General features: G+C 38.4%; 1 protein-coding gene and 1 long non-coding RNA gene across 8 annotated transcripts in view; one reads left to right on the plus strand and one right to left on the minus strand.

Annotated features, from left to right (window-relative positions):
* The window catches only part of EPHA7 (EPH receptor A7), a 181,493-nt gene extending 177,174 nt beyond the window's left edge, over positions 1–4,319 (minus strand). For 3 of the 6 annotated variants that reach the window (XM_037742135.1, XM_017538879.2, XM_037742136.1), the window contains exon 1: positions 3,916–4,319. In XM_037742135.1, the coding sequence (XP_037598063.1) occupies positions 3,916–4,012 (97 nt within the window). In that variant the 5' untranslated portion in view covers positions 4,013–4,319. The remainder of the gene's footprint in view (positions 1–3,915) is intronic. The other 3 variants (XM_017538877.2, XM_017538878.2, XM_017538880.2) reach the window with 2 other exon arrangements.
* LOC119472733 overlaps positions 3,346–22,328 on the plus strand; it is a 165,069-nt gene continuing 146,086 nt past the window's right edge. For both annotated transcript variants that reach the window (XR_005201922.1, XR_005201923.1), the window contains exon 1: positions 3,346–3,862. This is a non-coding gene — a long non-coding RNA (uncharacterized LOC119472733). The remainder of the gene's footprint in view (positions 3,863–22,328) is intronic.

The raw sequence follows: 22,328 nt of genomic DNA on the forward strand, positions 1-22,328 counted from the left end.
TAAGCAAAGTTATAATCAGAAAAATTAATTGCCTTTTACAAGATATATTTTTGAGTTAGTCAAACATCAACTTTTTCAGCATTTTTTATTTCTAAATTCTCAAAGTGTAAGCTAATTCTCAAAATGGCATAAACTCTGAGTTGACTTCTAAACGCTTGTATTTCACTTTTATGCTATCAAAAAGCATAATATGATTAATTTAACATTTATATCAAGTATTATAAATGTTCCTGATACTATCAATATGAGAATGCATTAGAATGTCATATACTAATGCACATATTTCGAATTTGATACATTTTATTGTCTTTTAGAACAATTACTTTGCTAAAGCACTCATTCTTTTGATCAAACTGGTTTCAGAGTTACATGAGTTTTTGCACTTTAAAAATATTTATCTGATTCTCTATCACTTTGACGAATGCATAAATTTGTCCAGAAATAATTGTGAATATATTTTAAGTATGTCAATAGGCTTAGAATCAACCTCAGCAAAATGTTAAAATTTTGACTTAAAATACATGCTTATATGAACTTTTAATAATTATGCAACTTAATCACTAGGGATAAAATATCTATTTGAAAGACAATTTAAAAATCCGTAACGATAAGAAAACAAAGGAACAGTTGATTATGTGTTCAAAGGACCAGATGATTTTGTGTTTAACTCCTCACACTAGTCAAGGTTATTAACTGTAAATGAAAATAGATATAGAATCACTAGGGTTTTTGTTTCCTCATTTCTTTGTTTAGCATTTTACACTTAAGACTCCCCAGGAAGGCTTGACAGGAAAAGAAAAACTTGATCACAAATATTAGACTCCCTTTCAAATGAGAAACGCACACACAACACTTTTAAAATGTCAATTTGCATTTTAACTTGTAACATCGATAAATCGTTGGACTGGCGAATTTACATAAAAAGTAGTAATTTTTAAAGTTTATTTTTATCCCCAACCTTTGAGATGAAGCACAAGGAAACAATGTGGGTGCCAGGTACTCTTTAATTTTTTTGAGATGTTTTTTCTTTATTTTTGTTATTTTTTTCTTGTGTGCTGAATATAGACAACAGGGTTTTAAATCCAGGTGACCTTGGGTCATTTCCGAGAATGGAATAAACATTGCAAGATTACTGTTTATTGCCATTCTTCTACCCTTCAGCTCAGTCTGGGGGTGGAAGCTAGGGACCTAAGCAGAGCAGTGATGGGCAACAAGTTAAGAGAGAAACAAACGAACAAATTAAAACAAAACAGAACCCGGCCCTACAACGTTTAATTAGAAGCCGCTCTCAAGTGATCAGTGCGTCTCTCTTCTGGTCCGTTCGCTCTCTGGTTAAACCCTCAAGTGAGCGCGTTTCCCTTCCCGCTCGGAGCAGAGTGCCAAGCTCCCTTTGCGCCCGCAGAGGCGCAGTCTCTGGGCTCACCCGAGAGCTGGGGAGCAGGCAGGGGACTCTGGGGCTCCGCGCCCCGCTGTGAGGGCCGGGAAGGTGATGGGATATGGGACAGATGCAGGGCGCTCCCCGGCCGACCCCGGCCAGGACCGCGCGGGCAAAGGCTGGCGTCCCCGGGATTGGGCGGGGCAGTCGGCGGGGCGGGGCGGGGGCTGCCAGACTGGCGCGCCCGCTGCGCCAAGCATCCATTACGCCTCGGCCAGACCTGGGCACTCCAGGGAGCCAGTGGCGCCCGCGATCGAGAAAGAGCTGGGAAAAGGAGAGTGGCTTTCGGGAAGCGTCTGCTCTGAGGGGAGGCGGCGGCGGCAGGGGGGGCATTTACTGAGAAAAAGTAGCAGCTGTACTTTGCCTCCAAGCGTCAGACTCTCACAAGCGCTCCCCGTAGCCATGATAACTGACCTACCCGAGAGAACCTGCACAAGGAAAGTGAGGGGAGGGGGTTTCTTATCTTCCTCCAGCCGCCCGCAAATACCCCAGGAGGTCCGGCACCTGCTCCAAGCGGTTCCCAGCGCTAGCCCCTGGGTGCCGCGGGATGCCTCGGGGCTTGTGAGCTCCTAGAAGGCCAACTCTCGGTCGCCGCTGAGCCCTAGAAGCGTCGCCGCCTAGAACCCAGGCGCATTCGCCTCCCGCCAGCCACCGACCAACACCCTCCCTCCCATCGCCCCCGCGCCTTTTATACATCTCACTTCTGCATCTAAAGAATTCAGGCTCCTAAAATCAGAATCCTCTTCACGTAGCTTGCACCCAGAAGAGCAAAGCCAGCGAGACATTCTAGCTGCAGGAACCTCTCCCCCTAGTGATGCAGTTATTTATAGCCCAAACTCCAGCCAGAGTCTGCGTGTGTTAGCGCTCGGGGCTTCGCCGCGGCGGTGCAAACTTTTCCTCTGGTCCGCTATTCCAGAGGAATCACAGGGTGCCAGGGCTGAATGTTTCTGATCGCTAACGTAAGGGGGTAGAAATGCGGTTTTGGAGGGGATGAGTGTGCGTTTCTAGCAGATGTCCGTCCATCTGCAAACACGTAACCATCAGCTCGGAGGCCTGGGGTTCTCTGAATGGGTTCAGCATCTAAACAGGTTGCAGATGTGGAAAGTGGGGTCAGAAGGTCAGGCTGAATGAAGGACTAGAATGTGGCGCCGGGCTGGAGGGGGGCTTGAGTGAACTAAGAGGGTTGAACGGTGAGAATAAAGAAAAGCTCCACTTAGTTTTCAGGAATAAAGCAGGGACCTATATGTAATCCCCCATCCCAACAACCCCCGCCCAATAACCACCATGACCTAAATTTGATAACAGATTTTTTCCCCTCTACACTTCAGAAATAAGTCATTATTTCGATTCTGCTTTTAACAGATCAAAAAATGAAACTTAGATACATAGCCTGGAAGACCGGGGGCGAGGGGATGAGGGGGGCTGAGGGTAGGATTGTGACATTGCTCAAAAGCAAGACACTTCCATTGACAGGGTTTATTTTTCCCCAGCTCCAACTACAGGCACCGAAAGGTATTTTACCTTCCGTCAAAGGTTCAAAGGAGAAGGAAAACATAAACACATACAGGCGTATCTATAATAACTGGCCAAATAAAACCTGCCTTCTCCTACTGGAACCAACCCTCAGGGTCTAGGTCTTTGGCAAGGTTTGGCCATTCGGATTCCTCAATTGCTGGACTCTGGGGCAAATAATTGGGGACTTCGAGTCGCCCAGGCGGCTTCCCCTTACAAACTGCACGGCTCCAGCCCGCCCCCTGCCTCCGCGGCCCGAGCAAGCCCGCTGGGCTGCCGCTGCCCCCACGACCGTTGGGCCGGACGCGCAGCGCGCGCTGAATGGAGACATCCCCGGCCCTCGGGTCGCGCGCCGCACGCCGCGCTTCACCTCCCCGGCGTTATTGTTCCGCGCCGGCGGCCGAGCGCCAACCGCAGGACCGCGCCGCTGCCTCCGACGCAGTGAGCACTTCATTAGTAACCCGAGCTCTCCAAAGTCTCTGTCCCTCTGGGAAGGCTCCCGGCTCCCGCCACTCGCCGGCGGGCTGGCAGGGACGCTACGGGCTGCACTCCCGGGTCTCCAACCCAACTCTGGCCGCAGCTCCCACCGAAGGCGAACGCGGAGGGAAGGAAGAGCTACAGGGAGAGATGTGACCCGCCTGGGGTCCTACGAAATAAGCTCGCCGGCCGTTCCTCCAGCCCTACCCCACCTGCGTTGCTGCTCACGCCCTCCGGACTGCCCGCGCCAGAAATCCCGCACCCGTCGGATGGACGGCCCCGGGCACCGGGCTGCAGGCGGCTCGGAGCGGCCCTGGCTCGCGCTCGTAGTTCCGCCTGGAGCAGCCCGAGCGATGAGGGGGCGGGGAGCCGGCGGGGGAGGGTCGCCCGGCGCCGGAGGCGCGGCCGGCAGCGCCGCGGACGAGCTGGTTCGTGCAGGTAGGCAGCTAAATAAATAAGTCAGAACAAACTTTGCTTTCCCATCACCTTACCTTCCTTCGCAGCCTGCGCCTCCCCCGTGTGTGCAAAGCGGAGCAGCCAGATGTAGCATAAAATAATCCATGAAGGGTACCGAGTTTGAAAAACCATGGTGCATAAGCAGGTTTTATTTTAGGTTTCAATTATCTTGAGCCGTGGATTTTTAAATGCTGTTTGTTCCGAAGTAGCTTTTTTTTATTGCGCTCCTTGCATCGATTCCCCTTCTCGGCCCCCGACCGGCTGCTCCACGTTTAGCTTTTTTTATTCGTCCCCCCCTCCTGTTCGCTCGCACCGTGTTTGCTGCCTGCAAGTCTCCGACTGCAGACCGGCCGCTTGCTCCACACTCCAATAATATCAATTAGGGGGGAGAGGGCGGGGCTCCGAGCCCAGAGCCTCCGCCACTCGGGCTGAGTGGCAGGCACAGCCGGCCTGCCAGGAGGCGATTCCCAGGGCCAAGGGGCGGGCCCTGGCGAAATGGCCGCCCCGGCCTCGGGGGCGGGGTCCGAGGTGGGAGCCAATCGTTGCCGAGCGGAGTCAGGTTGCTGGTCCAGGATTCCCTCCAGGTTCTGAGCTCGCGCTGGATGCTCGGAGGAGAACGAGGATGGCAGCCGAGGTGTGTGCTGCTTTGGACGCTCTGCTTTTAGCAACCGCAGCTTTCGTGGAGCAGGATAAATCCGAGAATAACGCTCCCAACTTACACCCTTGTCTATAGCTGTACTCCTCGCGGTCTTTTAGAAACCAGAGGCGAAGCATAGCCTTGTCTCAGCTACCAAGCGCGGAGCCCGGACAGTGAAATGAGCTGTGCCTTTAAGTAAAGTTCCTTTTGCATTTTTTGTTGTTAGAACCTCCGCGGGCAGGGTAACTTTGTTTTTTGCCTAGTTGAAAAGTTTCTCTCTTTTTGTTACTTCAAGAGCAGTCAACTTTGAGTACCATCCACCACAATTCCTGCCAGAAAAAAGTAACTAAATGTTTTATGTTTAAACAATGTTTTCAAGAGTTTGCAACAAGCTCTGGCTAAAGAAACAGAGGAAAGGGGAGTGGGAAAAGGAAGTCTTTTGTTTCAAGCTCCCCTTCACCTCCACCTATCTTTTCACCGTAGTTTGTTGAGGGAAGTGGAACATTACGAGAGAATCTTCTGAGGGTTGCGTATCGTTTTTCCTATGCATTTATCATTTTCTAAGGGTTTCCTTGGATTGCCTATACTCTGATAGTTTCCATTTCGCTGCATAAATTATACTTAATATTAAAGAATGTCATTACGTGTTAAATTCATAACACGCAAGACCTTTCTCTTTCGCAAGTATTTACCATTTTCAGGTATTATTCAATACCTATCTTTCAAAGAGAAACTAGAATTAAAAAAAAAAATACCCAATATCTCTAGTTGAATTCATCCAACCCGAACAGCAAGAAAGACTGCGTAGAGAAATCTGTTTTCTATTAGGCAGTTTTGGACACTTTTTATTCAAGAGGTGGATAATAAGAGGAAGATCTTTAAAATTTTAATTGCCAAATCACCCATTTCAAAGATCTTACAGAGTAACCTGATCACATGTTTAAGATGAACTTTTTGTTGTTGTAGTTCTCTATCATTTATGATTTCCTTTTATTTCTGATAGGTACAAAGTTTGATCTCACATAAGGCTCCAAACTTTTTCCACCCTTTCTACCTGGAAATACAAAGTAAATTGAGTTGTTTCTGGTGTTTATAGTAGCGACTTCTTAAAGATGACAGCCTCAGATATTTTTATTTTATGGTAAATTGTCTCCTGTAGTTTTGATTTGCCTAATAACATGAAAAAGAGATATGAAATTTTCTTCTTAAACCTCTCTGATTCTGTAGTTTCTGTAACATTTCTTAAATGTTACATATTCCTAGCCATTATGCCTATTTAATATTTTAGAAATTGTATCAAGAAGCATCTTAAGTGCCTTTAAAGGATGCATAGAAAATGTAAATGAGTAATAGATTAGCCTTGGAAAGGGACAAAAAAATATAAGGAGAACACACTTGTTTTAGAGAAGATGAAGTGGTATTCACACAAGTAGAAGATTTAAGAAAGAAACTTGTAAACTAAAACATTAGAGTTAAAAACATAAATCCCCATAATTAGTCTTTAAAATGCACAGAGCTACAAACTCACAAATATTAAATCACTTCTAATAGTTAAAATTAATTTTCCAGTATTTCAACACTTTCCCCAGGGTCTCATCCCCACTTCCTAAAATGATACCAAGGTAGCCTTTAAAGTTTAAAATATTCCTTTCATCTATTGAATGACTAATACTCAGTGATGTGAATACAAATACTTTTCTATTAAAACCAGGAAACCAAAGAAGTAACATCCTTCACTCCTCTGATGAATGTAGGTGATGTGGTGAGCCCTCTTTTTGTGTCCCTCCCTTCTCTCTGTCAGACACAGGGGCATGTGTAGCCTCACTCTTATTTTTAGAGACAAGAAGCTTCACATTAAATGCACATGTGCCAGGTTGCTGACAGTTCTCCCTGCATAGCTGCACAATTATTCTCATTTTTAGGTTTTTCAACCTTCTCTTCTTTCTTTTGTAGTATCTAGATACATTGATAAAGAATTTGCAGCACTTAAATAAATGACAGTCAAGAAGACAATGTGCAGTATACAGTATATGTTTTATTATATAAATTTACATTAGACTGTATTTGACTAATGATAACGCATATAAACTTATTTGTACATGAAGCCACTGACATAAAAAAATCAGTATATAAAAACTTTTTCATTTTAAAATAACATATAAGGGTGAATTTCCTCACACCATTACAGTTTATTTTGGCTTCATTTCTATGATTTAAGCATATTATTTCTAGAGCAATTATTTTTAATAATGTGACATGTTTGTATATAAAGTGAATTCAAAAGGAACTCGTCTTCCTGAGCAATATCAAATAGTGTATGAGACCAACACATGTGAGCCAAAGCAGGAATTCCGAAAACTAGTTTTAAATTTTTATGCATTCATTGTACACTTACGTTGATAGTGATAGAGTCATTCACATATATTTAGTGAATTTTAAATAAATGGAAAAAGAGGCTAAGGTCTTAATATTTTTATTTTATGTCCTTGCTGTTTAAACATCTACCATAAATGTACAGTGGAAAGATGAAAATGCCTCTCTTAAGATGCAAACAAGATGTACCCAATTTTAATGCACTTTGTATTATTTTATTTGTATAATTACCAATAATCACATGACTGTACATGTAGGAAAATGCACAAATTCAGAACACACATTCCAAATGAGGATACAGCTGTTATTTTCTTTTAACTTGCTACAATACTAGTATTTACCTCACTGTTTACCTCTGGGAAATATTCTCTGATTTTAAGAGAGAAATAGAAGTAAATTATAATGACTTCAGGGAATAAGTGATAAGAATTTTCAAATAAAAGGCTGTACTGTATGTGTCTAGTATTCAGGCCTTTTTAGGATAGAGAAATAATTGGAGATTTCTGTGTGTTCAAATCCAAGAATGTCAAGCTAAATAGTTAACAACAACAACAATGAAATCAAAGGGCTGTTTCTGAACCCACTACTTTTGTACTTACCATAAAATGCATTCACAGCTGGCAAATGTGAAAATGCAAGTTCATCACAGAAAAAGGGTAATTTAAACTGAATTAGAAAAGGTACTGTGCAGAAGAAATTGATTATAAACAGGAAAGAAGCATTATGTCTCAGTTAATAGATATTACAGAAAATTGGGTTCTCTGATTTCAGTCAAAATATAAACAACCTTTCCACTGTGTAGGAAATCATTTACATATTTACATTAACATGATTTATGTAGTGTATATAAAATATTTATTTGCAGCCTAATGTAAAAAATATATGTAGACTAAACTCATTAAAAACATACTAATTCACGAATTTTTCTAAGCTCAGATTTAGCTGAAAGTATAGGAAGTCAGAGGTCAGAAATCAAATAATAAGTCAGGATGTATTTTTTGCTTTTGTAAAATTTCAGTCACTTTTGTGAGGTCAAATGAATAACTAAAGTTCAGAAGATTACAATTTTAATTCTTTATTTATAATTACCAAGTTGATTTAAGACAGTTTAACAAATAAAAATACAATTTCTATCTAAATTATGAGTCCACTTGAATATTGCTAAGGTACCACTGAAATTTTCCAGTCACTTAAAATGTTCACAAGTGTTCACTTATTTTTTGAGTGACAAAATGTAGTTTCAAAAATGTAGCACTTTATACTTAAAATCAAGTAGCACATGTTCAGTGCTTTCAGTGGACTTTTTTTTTTTCCCAACTTGATTTTGCATGGGGAGGGTCTTTTCTTCCATTACTTACACTTCATTTTGCCATAAATCATCAGGACTGATATGATGAACTGGCTTAAATTATGCAAATTACTTCTACATGCTTCCATGGTTTCTCATGTTGTAATTTTTAAGCTCTTCAACCCAGAGGATTTTTAAGTATCAAGATCTCTGATACTTCAGTGACCACAAGGGGGCAATAGGACTTTTGGGTGTCCTGGCCAATCAAGTCCACACCGAACAAGGTAAAGATAATTGTGAAATTTTATGTGTATACATTTGTGCATATCTATGTACATATAATATGAACATATAATATTTGACTCATTGATTACTTTTAAGTTTCTTTTTCTCTCTGTACCTATGCCAGCCTACTAAATGCCTTCATAAAAATTTGTGAGATGTCCTTTGACCTATTTCAGTCTATAGAGGCCAAGTTAAATGAATAGGCTCAAAGGCACCTTAGAAGGTGAGTTATTTTATGGAAAGGCTCACTCAAGTTTTGTTTTTGTTTTTATTTTTATTTTTTTAACTAAACCAAATAATTTTGAGTTTCCAGAGAGACCTCAGATATTCTCTTCCTTAGTCTGTTCCCACTTACATTAGTCTTTTACCTGAGAAATAGGGCCAGGCTGGGATGGAGCATGCTCTGGGACTTGACAGTCCAGAGATTTTAAGGATCCTCTGAAGTTCCCAGAGAACTTTCTGGGTTTAGGAATATTTTAGACACCAGTCCTTATCCTGGTCTTCTGCTATGGCTAATACTAAAATGAAATTCTGTCAAAATTTGCCTGACTAATCTCAAAAAGTTCTAAGAAGAGGTCTAAAAAATATGAGTTTTTATGTATTGAATAATTTAGAATTTCTGTTTTAGAGAAAGAAATGCATGAGTAATGCCCCCTAGTTGTGAAATTGTAAAGCTGTGGACATTCTCTCCATTGAGGAAGGGTAAAATTCTATACATACCAAAGGTGATGTCTTATAATACCTCTAGACTTTGCATACAGTTGTGCTCTGTGAAGAAAAGGCACATTTATATAAGAGACAAGGACCTTCCTGGAAGGAGAGGATCCCCAGTCAATCCCATTTGAGTTTTAACAGTATTAGAAACTGAAAGATTAGAATAGTTCTGACTGAGAAAGAAATGAGCCCAAGTACCACAAAGAAGTGCTCACTGTGAGGGAAATAGAATGGAACTTAAAATTTGTTGGGTGAAGACATTTGCTGATATTCAAAGGCCTCAGAACCCAGGAACCTAGCTATGGTATTTATGCTGATTATGCAAGTATGAACTAAAAAAGCTGTGCCATTTTAGCTCAAAGGCAAAGCGACATTATAGCATGGAGGGATACTTAGAACAAGGTATCATTGTAGCAATACTAAGTACAGCCAATTATTAAAAGGTATGCAATATGACAGTGACAGAAATAAAGTCAGTAGTGCACTGGACAATGTAAACACCTGGAAAAAATATGATCTCTTTGGACTGAGTGTATGCCTAGAGATTCATAGTAGGAATTAAGGAGAGCAGAAGCCCTCAAAAGGAAGATGCTAGATTTGCCCATTTGGACAAGTAAACTTAAAAAAGGTAAGTGACTGTATTTATTCTTGATAGTGTGGATCGAACTGATTAAAGATTCACAATCTGCCTGTCATAACATTCCAGAAAGAGAATGGTAACCAAAGCCGTTATCAAAAGTATGCTTTTCATGTATTTATTAAATATAAAAAGGCACTGGGGACATATGCAGATGAATAAATCATAACCCAGTAGTCAAAAGACCTAACACCCATCATGATGCCTTTATGACTCGTTTCTTTTTGAAAACAGGGAGAATAACATATACTTTGAGAAACAGGTAACCATTCAGTTTTTCTGTGTTGATTGCAACAGTGATGATATCTTTATAATTGTGCTATTGACTGTAACTGCAAGAAATTCAATGCACAGTAAGGATTTTTATCATCTGACTTGTCTAAAGTTGTTTTCTTTTCCCCTCCCTGCACTCATATCAGATAGAAAATTTCATAAAATTTTTACATCATCTCAGGTTCTATGTGGTTATTATTATCATTGTTTGGTTTCGTAGGTGCATTGCTATAGATTCGCTACAGAATTAACCTAGCACATTCTCTATTTGATTTTAGATTGTTGAAATGACTGAGGTCAATCTCACTTTAATTATTTTAATATCTGATAGTCACTCTTTCTGCAGTCTTTTAACAAGCAAGCTTTGGTGGCAAAGTCTGTGAAACTTAAAAACGTGAAAGTTCTGGCAGAAAGTTGCTTCATTTAAGATAGATGATAATCATAAAAAAACAAAACCTACTTTATCTGCCTCACAAGTACAGAGAAAAGAGACATTATCCTGCAATTCAATAAAGGACAAGATGCCTTATGAGTGTTTTTTAAGATCTCAATTTGAATTTAATTTTTCTATCTTATCATATCTTTGTCTTTAATGATCCATAGTATATTTGCATATATCTTTTATTTAAATTTTTGAGGGAACAATTACTTTCTAAGTTTGAGTAAACAAATGCAGCACAATAATAACATGTTTTCCCTTAGGTACCTTTGAGAAAGCCCAGTGGACCATCACATTTTAGATAAATGGTAGTTCTGTCCATTTGAGTGAATGACCAGCTCTGGCCCAATCAGTTAACCTTGGTCAGAAGGCTATAAAACAGGGAGGAGAACGATACTGAATGAAAAGGAAAGGAAAGTAATAATACATTAGAATCAATGTTAGACTTCTACCTATTCAAATATCTTAAAATATGATGAATATATAAAAGCAAATGTTCTATATTTAGCCATTTTAATTTTTAATCGTTTAAGACTTAAATAGATCAATTTTTTTGATCAGAGAATGAAAGGATGAATTTTATATAAATTGTACTGCTAGAGCTGTATTATAAATGTCTTTAAAGTTACAGTTGAAATTTGAGTAAGATAATATATTTTGTGTATCATTGTCCAAAATGTGTAATTTTGCATTTTTTATGTTTTATAAATTAGTCTGAAATGTATTCTCTAGTAATATTTGTAATTCAAAATGTAAAATTTTCAAGGCTTACCATTATAAGGCATTTAGCGCAATGCTAAAAGTAAATACTTAAATTTCTTTAATGGTGTCTGATTCATCATCAACATAGATCCAGAAATATTTACCTATTCAAATACACATATCTATCATTTCCAAGGTCTGTGTGACTCATAGATTTTGCATATTTCTCTCCAGCCAGTAGGAGCCATCTTAGTCTCTGTCTAACAAACTAAGCCTAGCCTTAGGAAGGCAACATTCAAAGATCATGAACTAAATACTCAGAGGACCATTGTTTAATTTTTGAATTAAAGTGTATGTCTGGTTTTCTAAATTTGGTATTCAAATCTCTTAAGAACCACACTGTGTGTTCCACAGGTAAACTTTTCACTTCCCCATCCCACTAATGGGATTCTTGTCCAGAACCTGGCCTTATGCATTAGGCCTTGTTACTTACTGATACATCATCTTGATGTGGACAACTGACACATGCCTGGATGTGAACTGCTCGTTAATGCCTGACTCTGCCTGCCACCTTTTAGACAACTACTACTATGTTTTTTTGAATCTGTCTGATGTTAACCATTTGCAGGTAGCACCAGTCTTCCTGTCAAAATATTAATTGGACAATACACAACCTGCCTTTCTTGGCTACTTCTAACACCTACAGATATAAGCGTTTCCTTTAGAAAACCTAGATTCATCATATTCCAGCCCTGACCTCTTTCATTTTACCCCATTCTGCAACATTTAGCCTGCAGTATATTCTCTGCTACATGATGAGACACTGAAGAATTCATTCAGATTTTAGAGCATCATGTCATAGTTACCACACTGTATTTGAAAAATTACTGGTTTTAGAGTTACTCGTTCTTTTCTTTTTCCTTTCTTTGCTTCTTCCCTCTTTTATTGTTTATTTCCCTTTACTCATCATGCTTTAGAAATACATTCTGCTCTCTATGTTTTGGCTAGGTACTGGCGTGCAAAAATGACTAGGAAATGTTCTCTCTTGTCGTCCTCTAGAAATACTTATTTTAGCATATGGCAGACATACGCCATTAACAGATACTGCCTTTTAATTAAGATAGATAAATATCTGATAGCTATATTCAGAGCAATAAATCATACTGGAGAGCATCCTATTGGGGACTGACATTGTAGATTGAACTTGAGTTGCAAATAATAGGTGATCTGACAAAGGAGAATAGAGGAAAGGAAATTTCAGAGAGCAAGATAATATATAAAGGGTGAAGCAGGGAGTTTATAAGTTACACTTTGTTGATGAAACAGACAGTACCCTAGGCATGTTAAGCTGAATAAATTTAATTTGGAAAATTAGCTTCTCAGAAAAATTTTTTGAAAGTTATTGTACTAGTAACATAACTACATAACAAATTAGCCCAAAAGTCAGAGGCTTAACAAAACCAGAATTTATTATCTCATAGTTTTTGTGGGTCAGGAATCCAGTGCAACTTAGCTGAGTCCTGGCTCAGGGTCTTCCACAAAGTCACAATTCAGATGTCAGTCTGCACGTGATCATCTCAAAGCTGAAGGGGAGGATTGGCTTCCTAACACACAAATGACTGTTAGGTATCACAAGATCCGCTTCTAAGATCACACAACATGACAGTGGCAGCCTCACTTCTCACTGTCTGCAAACTGAGTTGTCAGTTCCTTGCCACACAGAGCTCTGCATAGGGTTACTCACAACATAGCAGTTTGTTTACCTCCAGAGACAGGACCACAGAAAAAAAAGAAAAAAAAAAAAAAAAAACTAAGAAAGGCACAAGTAAGATAAATGTCTCCCTTTTTTGTAACTTAATCTCAGAAGTGATACCTATATTTTTCTGTCCATTGCAAGCCAATTAGTAGGTCCTGTTCATACACAAGAGGAGAATGATACACAAGGACTTGAGTACCAGGATTCAGGGTCATTGAGGCCATCTTAGGGGCTGCCACCCATGAGGCTGAAGAAACAGGCTTTAGACTAGTCCTCCAGGAATGATCACCAGATCATTGCATAACTCTTTGACACTTCTGCACTTGAAGTCACATGTGGAATGAGTTCAGAATGCATCTCTGGAGCAGCAATTCTGGAATCAGGAAGCTGAACACAACAACCCTTACTCCGCAGCTATCATTGCTGCCATTGTTCTCACCAACCAAGAAGCTGAAGAAAAGTCAGTAGAAGACTGCTGCCAAAAACACAAGATATTTCCATGTTCTTTTTTGCCAGACTATAAAGCTAAAAGAAGGGAGGTAGCTGTGGCTTAACTCAGCTTCCAAGTCTTACATGATTTCAAGACTTTGAGCGACAAATTTCATTAATATTTCTCAATGATAAGAGGCACTCTTATCATTTAGAATTTAAAAATATTTTTATGGAAGCATAATGCATATAAGGAAAATGTACTTTTTATAAGTATACAGTTTGATTGATTTTACAAAGTGAAATACATTGTGTAACCAGTAACAGAACTGTGAAACAGAGCATTAACAACTTCCAGAAATCCCCTGTTATCAAGTCTCAATCTCTACTTCCAATCAAATGTTTTTTCCATTTTGTGTACTTTATCTGAACTGAATCAGTCACATTATGTAATTTGTGTCTTTTTTAGTTGCTCAACAAATTAAGAGATTTGTCCATATTGCTGAGCATAGTGCATGCAGTTGTGGTTTCTTTATTTTCATGGTTGTATAGAATTCCATTGCAGAATATGCCAAATTTATTAGTTTATGGTACTGTTAAAATACATTTATTAATTTCTTGCTCTTGAAAATTATAAATGATATGTTCTAGAATTCTTATTTTGATGACCACATGCTAAGACTGAATGTTTGTGCCTTCCAAATATTCAATGTTGAAGCCTGAATGTTTGTGCCCTCCAAAAATTCAATGTTGAAGTCACAATATAATAGTATTGGGAAATGGCAGCTTTGTGGGTAATTAGGTCATGAGGATAGAACCCTGATGGATGGATTTAGTGCTCTTATGAGAAGAGAAAGGAGAGATGATCTCTGTGAGGTGAGGTTACAGCTAGAAGATGGCCATCTGCAAAGCAGGAAATGAGCCGTTACCATAATCCAACTATGCCAGCACCCTGGTCTCAGATGCCCTACCTTCTAGAACTGTGAGAAATACATCTGTGTTGTTTGAGTCAACGAATTTATGGTCCTCTTCCATAGAAGCCCAAAGTAACACACCATATATGTGCATTTTATTGGATGTAGTCTTAGGAGTTAAAATACTGTTTCACAAAGTTGCATATGTACCGTTGGGAAGAATTTCTTCATTTTTGGTTTTTTTTTTTTGCCTTTTTGAATTGTCTGTTTTTTTCTCATAAGAGTTCTTTATATCTAGATATGCACCATTTGCCAGATACACCTATCTTGTTACACCTTGTGGTTTGCCTTTTCACTGTTAATGGTTTCTTTTGATAAACATTAATTCTACTATAATCCAATTTATTATTTTCTTGTGTGATTAGCAATTATAGTATACTGCTCAAGAAATTGTTGCCTAATCCAAGCCACAAAGATATTTTCTTATGTTTTCCTCTAAATTTTTTATTGTTTTTTCTTTCATATTTAGATCTGTAACTCATGTAAAATTAATTTTTGTATATTTTATGAGTTAGAGGTCAAGATTCATTTTTTTCCCATAGATATATCCAATGAAACCAGCATAATTTCTCGGAAAGACTCATTCTTTTGCATTACACTACAGTGGTGCTTTGGTCATGAATCCAGTGGATGATAGTATGTGTGCAAGATCCTACTAAGATTTTGAGAAAATTCTATTCTCAAAGAAACCATGATAGTCAGAAATCTGGCATATTTATCTACTTATTTTTTATCAGAGGGAAAATATGGTTTTTTAAATTCTATGCCATCAAATGTCTATATAAAAATTCTTATTTTATTGATAAAACTTCAAAACATTTACTCTCTATGCTAGAGTTTGAATGTGTCCTCCAAAATTCATGTTAAAATTTAATTGCCATTGTGGTGTATTAAGAGGTGGGACCAGCCAGGTGCAGGGGCTCATACCTGTAATTCCAGCACTTTGGGAGGCTGAGGCAGGTGGGTCACCTGAGGTCAGGAGTTCAAGATCAGCCTGGCCAACATGGCAAAATCCCATCTCTACTAAAAACATAAAAATTAGCTGGGTGTGGTGGCAGGCACCTGTAATTCCAGCTACCTGGGAGGCTGAGGCAGGAGAATCGGTTGAACTCAGAAGGCAGAGGTTACAGTGAGCTGGGATCATGCCATTGCACTCCAGCCTGGGCAACAAAAGTGAAACTTCATCTCAGAAAATAAATAAATAAATAAATAAATAAAAAGATGACACATTTAAGTGGTGATGATATCATGAGGGATCTGACCTTATGAATGGCTTAATGCCATTATTGTGGGACCAGGTTAGTTATTGTGGGATTAGGCTCCTGATGAAAGGATGAGCTCTGTCTGATTTCTTCTCTATGTCTCACATATCTACTTACACTTCTGCCTTCTTCCCTGGCATGATGCCCCATGAAGGCCCTTGCAAGATGCCAGCGTCATGCTCTTGCACTTCCCAGCATCCAGAACCCCAAGCCAAGTAAAATTCTGTTATTAATATATTATCTATTTCTGAGATTCTGTTATGGCAGCAGAAAATGGACTAAGACACTCTACATATTTGTAACTTAGAAAATTGGGTACAAAACACAACATTTAAATTTAAAACACTTTAATTGTCTCTCAGATTTTGGATTAGCATGTGAACTGGGCTCTCTGACTGTAACAGTGCCTGTCCAGCTAGAGTAATCCTTTAAAAATAAATGTCATAATATCTAATTCCTGCCCTGGAAACTCTCCAGTGACTCCCATCTCATTAACAGCTCACACAGTCTCACCAAACTGGTACTCTCTCTCCTGCTTCCTATCATTTTCTCCCCTTTTCTTGTCACACTCACTTCCAGCTCTTCCAAGAGGCCAGGCATTCTTCTGCCTCAGGACCTTTGAATTCCCTCTGCCAGGAATGTAATTTCTCTCCACATTTGTATGGATCATTCTTCTACTTCCCTCAGATCCACTAAATTGTGTTTTCTCACAAAGAAATTTTTTAAGCTTCTCTATTCACATTGTTCTTTACCACAAATTTTACCATCACTCAATATATCGTATCTTATAGCTTGTTCAATGTCTCTCCAAACTAGAATTTAGAGCTAATGAAGATAGAGAGTTCTTAAATTCTGCTTTCCTGGTGGCTAGAGCAGTGCTTAAATATATACTAGGTACTCAGTTATTGAATTAATTAATGAATAGTTTTCAATTAGTTTGATCATGTGTTTTATTTTCACTTATTTTTGTTTTGTTTTTGTACTTTAGGTTCTGAGTACACGTGCAGATCATGCAGGATTGTTGCATAGGTACGTACATGGCAAGACGGTTTGCTGCCTCCATCCCCCTGTCACCTATATCTGGCATTTCTCCGCATGTTATCCTTCCCCAACTTCCCCACCTGCCACTGTCCCTCCCTTAGCACCCCCCCAATAGACCCCAGTGTGTGATGCTCCCCTCCCTGTGCTCATGTGTTCTCATTGTTCAACACTCGCAGTGTTTGGTTTGCTGTTCTTGTGTCAGTTCGCTGAGAATGGTGGTTTCCAGATTCATCCACGTCCCTGCAAAGGACATGAACTCATCGTTTTCTTATGGCTGCATAGTACTCCATGTAGCATATGTGCCACATTTTCTTTGTCCAATCTACCATTGCTGGGCATTTGGGTTGGTTCCAGGTCTCTGCTATTGTAAATAGTGCCATAATGAACATACATGTGCATGTGTCTTTATAATAGAATGATTTCTAATCCCTTGGATATCTACCCAGTAATGGTATTGCTGGATGAAATGGAGTTTTTATTTCTAGATCCTTGAGGAATTGCCACACTGTCTTCCACAATAGTTGTACTAACTTACACTCCCACCAACAGTGTAAAAGTGTTCTTTTTTTCTCCACATCCTGACCATGTGTTTTATAATGAGATGTATGAGGTTATTTTTAGAGAAACCTTCTACAAGGACATTTCTTGCAGTTTAGGTTATCTGGAGGCAAGATTTTTTGGGAGTGCCATTAGTAATCACAATTCAAATCTTTGAAGAGTATTAGAATAGTTAATATATAAAATTCAAAAGAGGAAAAATATATCAGAGGATGTATATTCATTTTTAAAGAGAGCTATAAATATTAAAACACAGCAGATAATTATTAGGGAAATAGGCAGAATTAAGCAGGATAAGTTCTCATTATACATGCTAAGTAAATAACAAAAAATTATCTCTAGCATGATCAAGATGGGCAGCTCACCATAGCCCTAGCATTTCATTGGAAATGAAATATCATAATAAAAAGTGTATAAGGACATAAATTTAAAAAATCTGTGAAACCCAAGTAACTTAAAGTGAATCATATAGAAGCCTTGGAATAGGGGTTTGTTAGAAATATCTTGAAATTATATGCAAATCTTGTATGAATATGCATTTTTCTGGGGGAGAGTTTTCCCAATCCAATTGTTGAAAGAATCCACCTCCCCCTCCCCCCAAATTAAAAACACTACCTTATATCAGTGATGCTGAAACCTGGTAGCACATTAAAATCATCTAGGAAAGGTTTTAAAATTATCAAGGCCAGAGCTTCATTATCAACAATTTTATACATTTAATATGAGGTGAGTATAGATACTAGCACATTTTTAAGCTCCTTGGGTAATTCTGCTATATATTCAGAGCTGAGAATAATTGCTCTAGAGCAGTGCTGTTCAATAAACATATGAGATAAATATGTAATTTTAAATTTTATAGTAGTCACATTAAAAATGAAAGTGAAATTCATTTTAGTGATACATTTTGTTTAATATATTCAAAAATATTATAATTTCAACATGTAGCAACAGCCACATTTCATGTGCCCAATAGCAGTATCTGCTAATTACTACTCTACTGGACAGTGCTGTGGTTTGAATGTTCCCTCCAAAATTCGTATTGAAACTTAATACCTAATATGACAATATTAAGAGGTGAGACGTTTAAGAAGTGGTGGGATCATTAGGGGTCTGCACTACGAATGGATGTATCAGTTAATGGATTAATAGATTAATGGGGTATCAAGGGAAGGGAACTACTTTCTTTATAAGAAAAGAAAGAAAAAGCTGAGCCAGCACATAAGCATCCTCAGCTTTCTTGCCATGTGATACAGTGTCCCATCTTGGAATGCCAGAAAGTCCCTACAAACAAGAAGTCTCTCACCAGATACACCCCCTCAACGTTGGACTTCACAGCCTCCATAACTGTAAGAAATAAATTTCTTTTATTTATAAATTATCCAATTTCAAGTATTCTATTCTAAGCAACAGAAAATGGGCTAAGACAGACATTATACTTTCTATGTTTAATGTAGCCACTCCATGATCAAGATACAGAATCGTTCCATCACCTCAAAATTCTCATGTGCTACCCCTTTATTGTCACATGCACATCCTCTCCCCAACCTTCCTAATGTCTGTCAACCACTAATATCTTTTTCGTCTTTCTCACTTTGTTATGTGAAGAATGTTGTACAAATCATGTAGTAAGTGACCTTTTGAGATTGGCTGTTTTCAATCAGTATAGTATTCCCGAGTTTCATCCAAGTTGTTGAGTATATCAATAGTTCATTTTTTTATTTACAAGTAGTATTCCATTGTCTGAATATACCACAGTTTACTTGCCCATTCACTCATTGAAGAATATTTGGATTGTTTCCAAGTTTGGACTATTACAAATAAAGTTGCTATGAATGTTTTGGACAGGTTTTTGTAGGATCACCTTTTAATTTCTCTGGAATATTTTCCAGTAGTATAATTTCTGGGTCACATGTAAGCACAAGATCAATTTTGCAAAATACTCAGACTTCTATACTCTTTTTCAAAGTAGCTGCTCCATTTTATTTTGCCTTTAGAATATATACTTTCAAAATTCAACAGTAAATAAGACAAAAATCTAATTGGATAATGGTAAAAGATGTAGAGACATTTCACCAAAGAGGATGTACAGATGGCAAGTAATTGCATGAGAAAATATTTATAATCATTAGCTATTACCAAAATGTAAACTAAAACCACAATTATAAATCACTATAAACCTAAATGATGGCTAAAATTTAAAAATCATGATAACAGCAAATGCTGGCAGTGATAGCGAGAAACTAGATAACTCGTACATTGACGAACAGAAAGTAAAACTCTGTAGCTTTTCGTCCTCTTCACAAGGTCTTCCACAGGAAAAAAAAAACTTTTCAATTTTGGGGAGGCCCAATTTATCAGCTGTTTTTGTTTTGTGGATTGTACTTTTGTTGCCAAGTCTAAAAACTTCTGCTTACCCTATACACTAAAGACTTTCTCCTATTGTTTTTTTTTTTTAAACAGAAAGTTTTGGTATTAGCACTTTTTACATTTAAGTCTGTGATTTATTTTGGGTTTATTTTTCTTATGGTCATGACGGTTAGGTACAGTTTCTTTTCCTTTTTTTATTTTTTCTTTTGTGTATACTCCATTGCTGCAGCACCGTTTCCCAGCAAAATTTGAAGTCATTGCAAACTTTGTCAGATTAATGTCTCCCCGTGCATTTACCTCCCCATTCTGGTGCATTCTACAAGTAATTAAGAAATAGGTTTCTAGTGCTTCGGGTTCAGATTTACTAACCCATCCTGGGTTTGGCTAAATCAGGTAGTCTGGGTTGAAGTTCAGATAAATAAACACATTTTTTCACTTTCATCTCCACTTCTTCCCTCTTTTCCTCCTCTTCTTTATTTTCCTTTCTCTCTTCTCTTCTTTCTTCTCAGAAAGATTCAGTTGTAAATACTGAGGATGTAGCAGTGAACAAGTCATTCTTGTCTTCATGGAGTTTACATTCTGTATGAGGGAGACAAATCATGTGAGCAAACAAAAATTAATATGGGGTCAGAGAATAATAAGTGAGGACTAGTAAATGTTGGTAATACAGTTGATTAGATACAGCTGATTAGAAAACTACTTTAAATCAAGGTGTAAGCAAAGTCCTTTTTCATGAAGTGATATTCATGTCAAATCTTGAATAATGAGATGGAAGGAAGGAATTAGGGATAAAATCTGGAGAAAAAAAGTATTCAAAGCTGAAGAAACTACTGATACAAGGTCAGTATGTTGTCATTAAACTTGATTGGTTGTTTGCTTGTTTGTTTTAAGAACACAGAGAAGGTCAGTATAGCTACAGCTGGGAAGGATAGTTTGTATCTATTTGAGTTTAGTTCATGAAAGACCAGATCATATAAGTTCTTGCAGACCCTCTTTGGAAGTTTGAATTTTATTTCCATTTCCACGAAAATCCTTTGGTAGTCTCTAAACAGAGAAGTAATATGATTCACATTTTTAAAAATAATAATTTAGGCTGTTTTTAAAAAAATCTATGTTGGAAACAGGAAAACCAGTCAGAAGGCTTTTTAAGAAATATCAGTGACAGGTGATAGTGATGCAGACCAACCAGATCAATAGCAATAGAGATAGGGCAAAATACTTGGATTCCAATCACATTTCGAGGTAGAGCCAACAAAACTTGTAAATGTAGTAGATGCAGGGGATGAGCATGAAAAAATAATCAAAGATAAATTTTTCCATCTCAGAAATTTGCTGAATAAAGTTATAATTTTCTGAAACAGGTAAAACTAGAAGAAAAATGGTTTATAAAGGTAATGAATATGGAGGGTCTGTTTCAAACTTGTTAATTTTTAGATGCTTGCAGTATTCAGCCTAGTTGAGAGGCCAATTAGGCAAATGGAAATAAACATCTGGAGACTGAGGGAGGGGTCATATACAAAGACAAATTTGTAAGATAAGTGTTTAAAGCCTCAAATCTGATTAAATCACATCAGAAAACTGTAAGTATAGAGAAGGGATCAAGGGAATTCCAATGTTTAGAGATTGTCAAGGAGTGGAGGAGTCAGTGAAGAAGGGAGCAAAGTTACAAAATACAAAAGGGGGAATGTATTTCAAGGAGTGGTCAGCTCTGCGAAATGCTAACAAGGAGTCAAGCATAATAAGAATTTGAGTCAAATAGAGAAGTGGTCTTGGGTTTCTTTCGTAGAATGGAGTTTGTTAATGACATTAGCAAAGCTGATTTTCTTTATATACCAAAGGGGCACGGAAACTTTGGTGAATTGCTTAAGGCTATAAAAATATTAAATGGAAGAACTGTAAACTCAACCCCATTATTTCCTGATTTTGAAGGCTGTTTGGAACTGAAGGAAGAGGCTTTATGCATAGGCACTTTATGATGAGGGAAATGTGATGGCAATCTTTTTGCTTCTCTAGTCCTATTGCCTGCAGGTGAGATAAAAGCTGAAGATGAAGAATTTGACTTTATAATAACTTCTGTGATATTGTGGCATACGTAGAGTTGGAAAGTGACTGCAACACTATTTAGTTGAAAATACATTGGTTCATATACAAATTTTAAGAATTGGGATTGGTTTTAAGATCAACTGGAGTTGGGGAATCAGTCACTCTAAGGCTCTCTCTTCCCATGTCTTGTCTTTGCCTAATGCCTTGTTGGATGGAACTTATTTCTGAGAGTGCTATATTTTTTGGAGGTTCTTGGACTTAGCCAGGGAAAGGCAGTTGCAGAGAGGCAGAATCTCTGCAGGAGGGGATGGGGACAATAACCAGGATTATATGGGTTACAATGAATTCAATAAACACGTATTTTACACTATTTTTACTTCTATCCATAAAAAAGGCTGCTGGGGAGTGGGGCTGTATTATCCCCATTATGTACATGAAAATGTTCATATGAATGCACAAATATTGTATATAGCATATGAATAGATGGATATAGTTGTCACAATAGTTTTTTAACATTAAAACACAGACGTTTTAGAAAAGTAAATAGCAGGCCAGGTGCGGTGGCTCAAGCCTGTAATCCCAGCACTTTGGGAGGCCGAGGCGGGTGGATCACGAGGTCAAGAGATCGAGACCATCCTGGTCAACATGGTGAAACCCCGTCTCTGCTAAA

Source organism: Cebus imitator, unplaced genomic scaffold (assembly GCF_001604975.1).
Source record: "Cebus imitator isolate Cc_AM_T3 unplaced genomic scaffold, Cebus_imitator-1.0 Scaffold116, whole genome shotgun sequence".
In the NCBI taxonomy this organism is placed as follows: Eukaryota; Metazoa; Chordata; class Mammalia; order Primates; family Cebidae; genus Cebus; species Cebus imitator.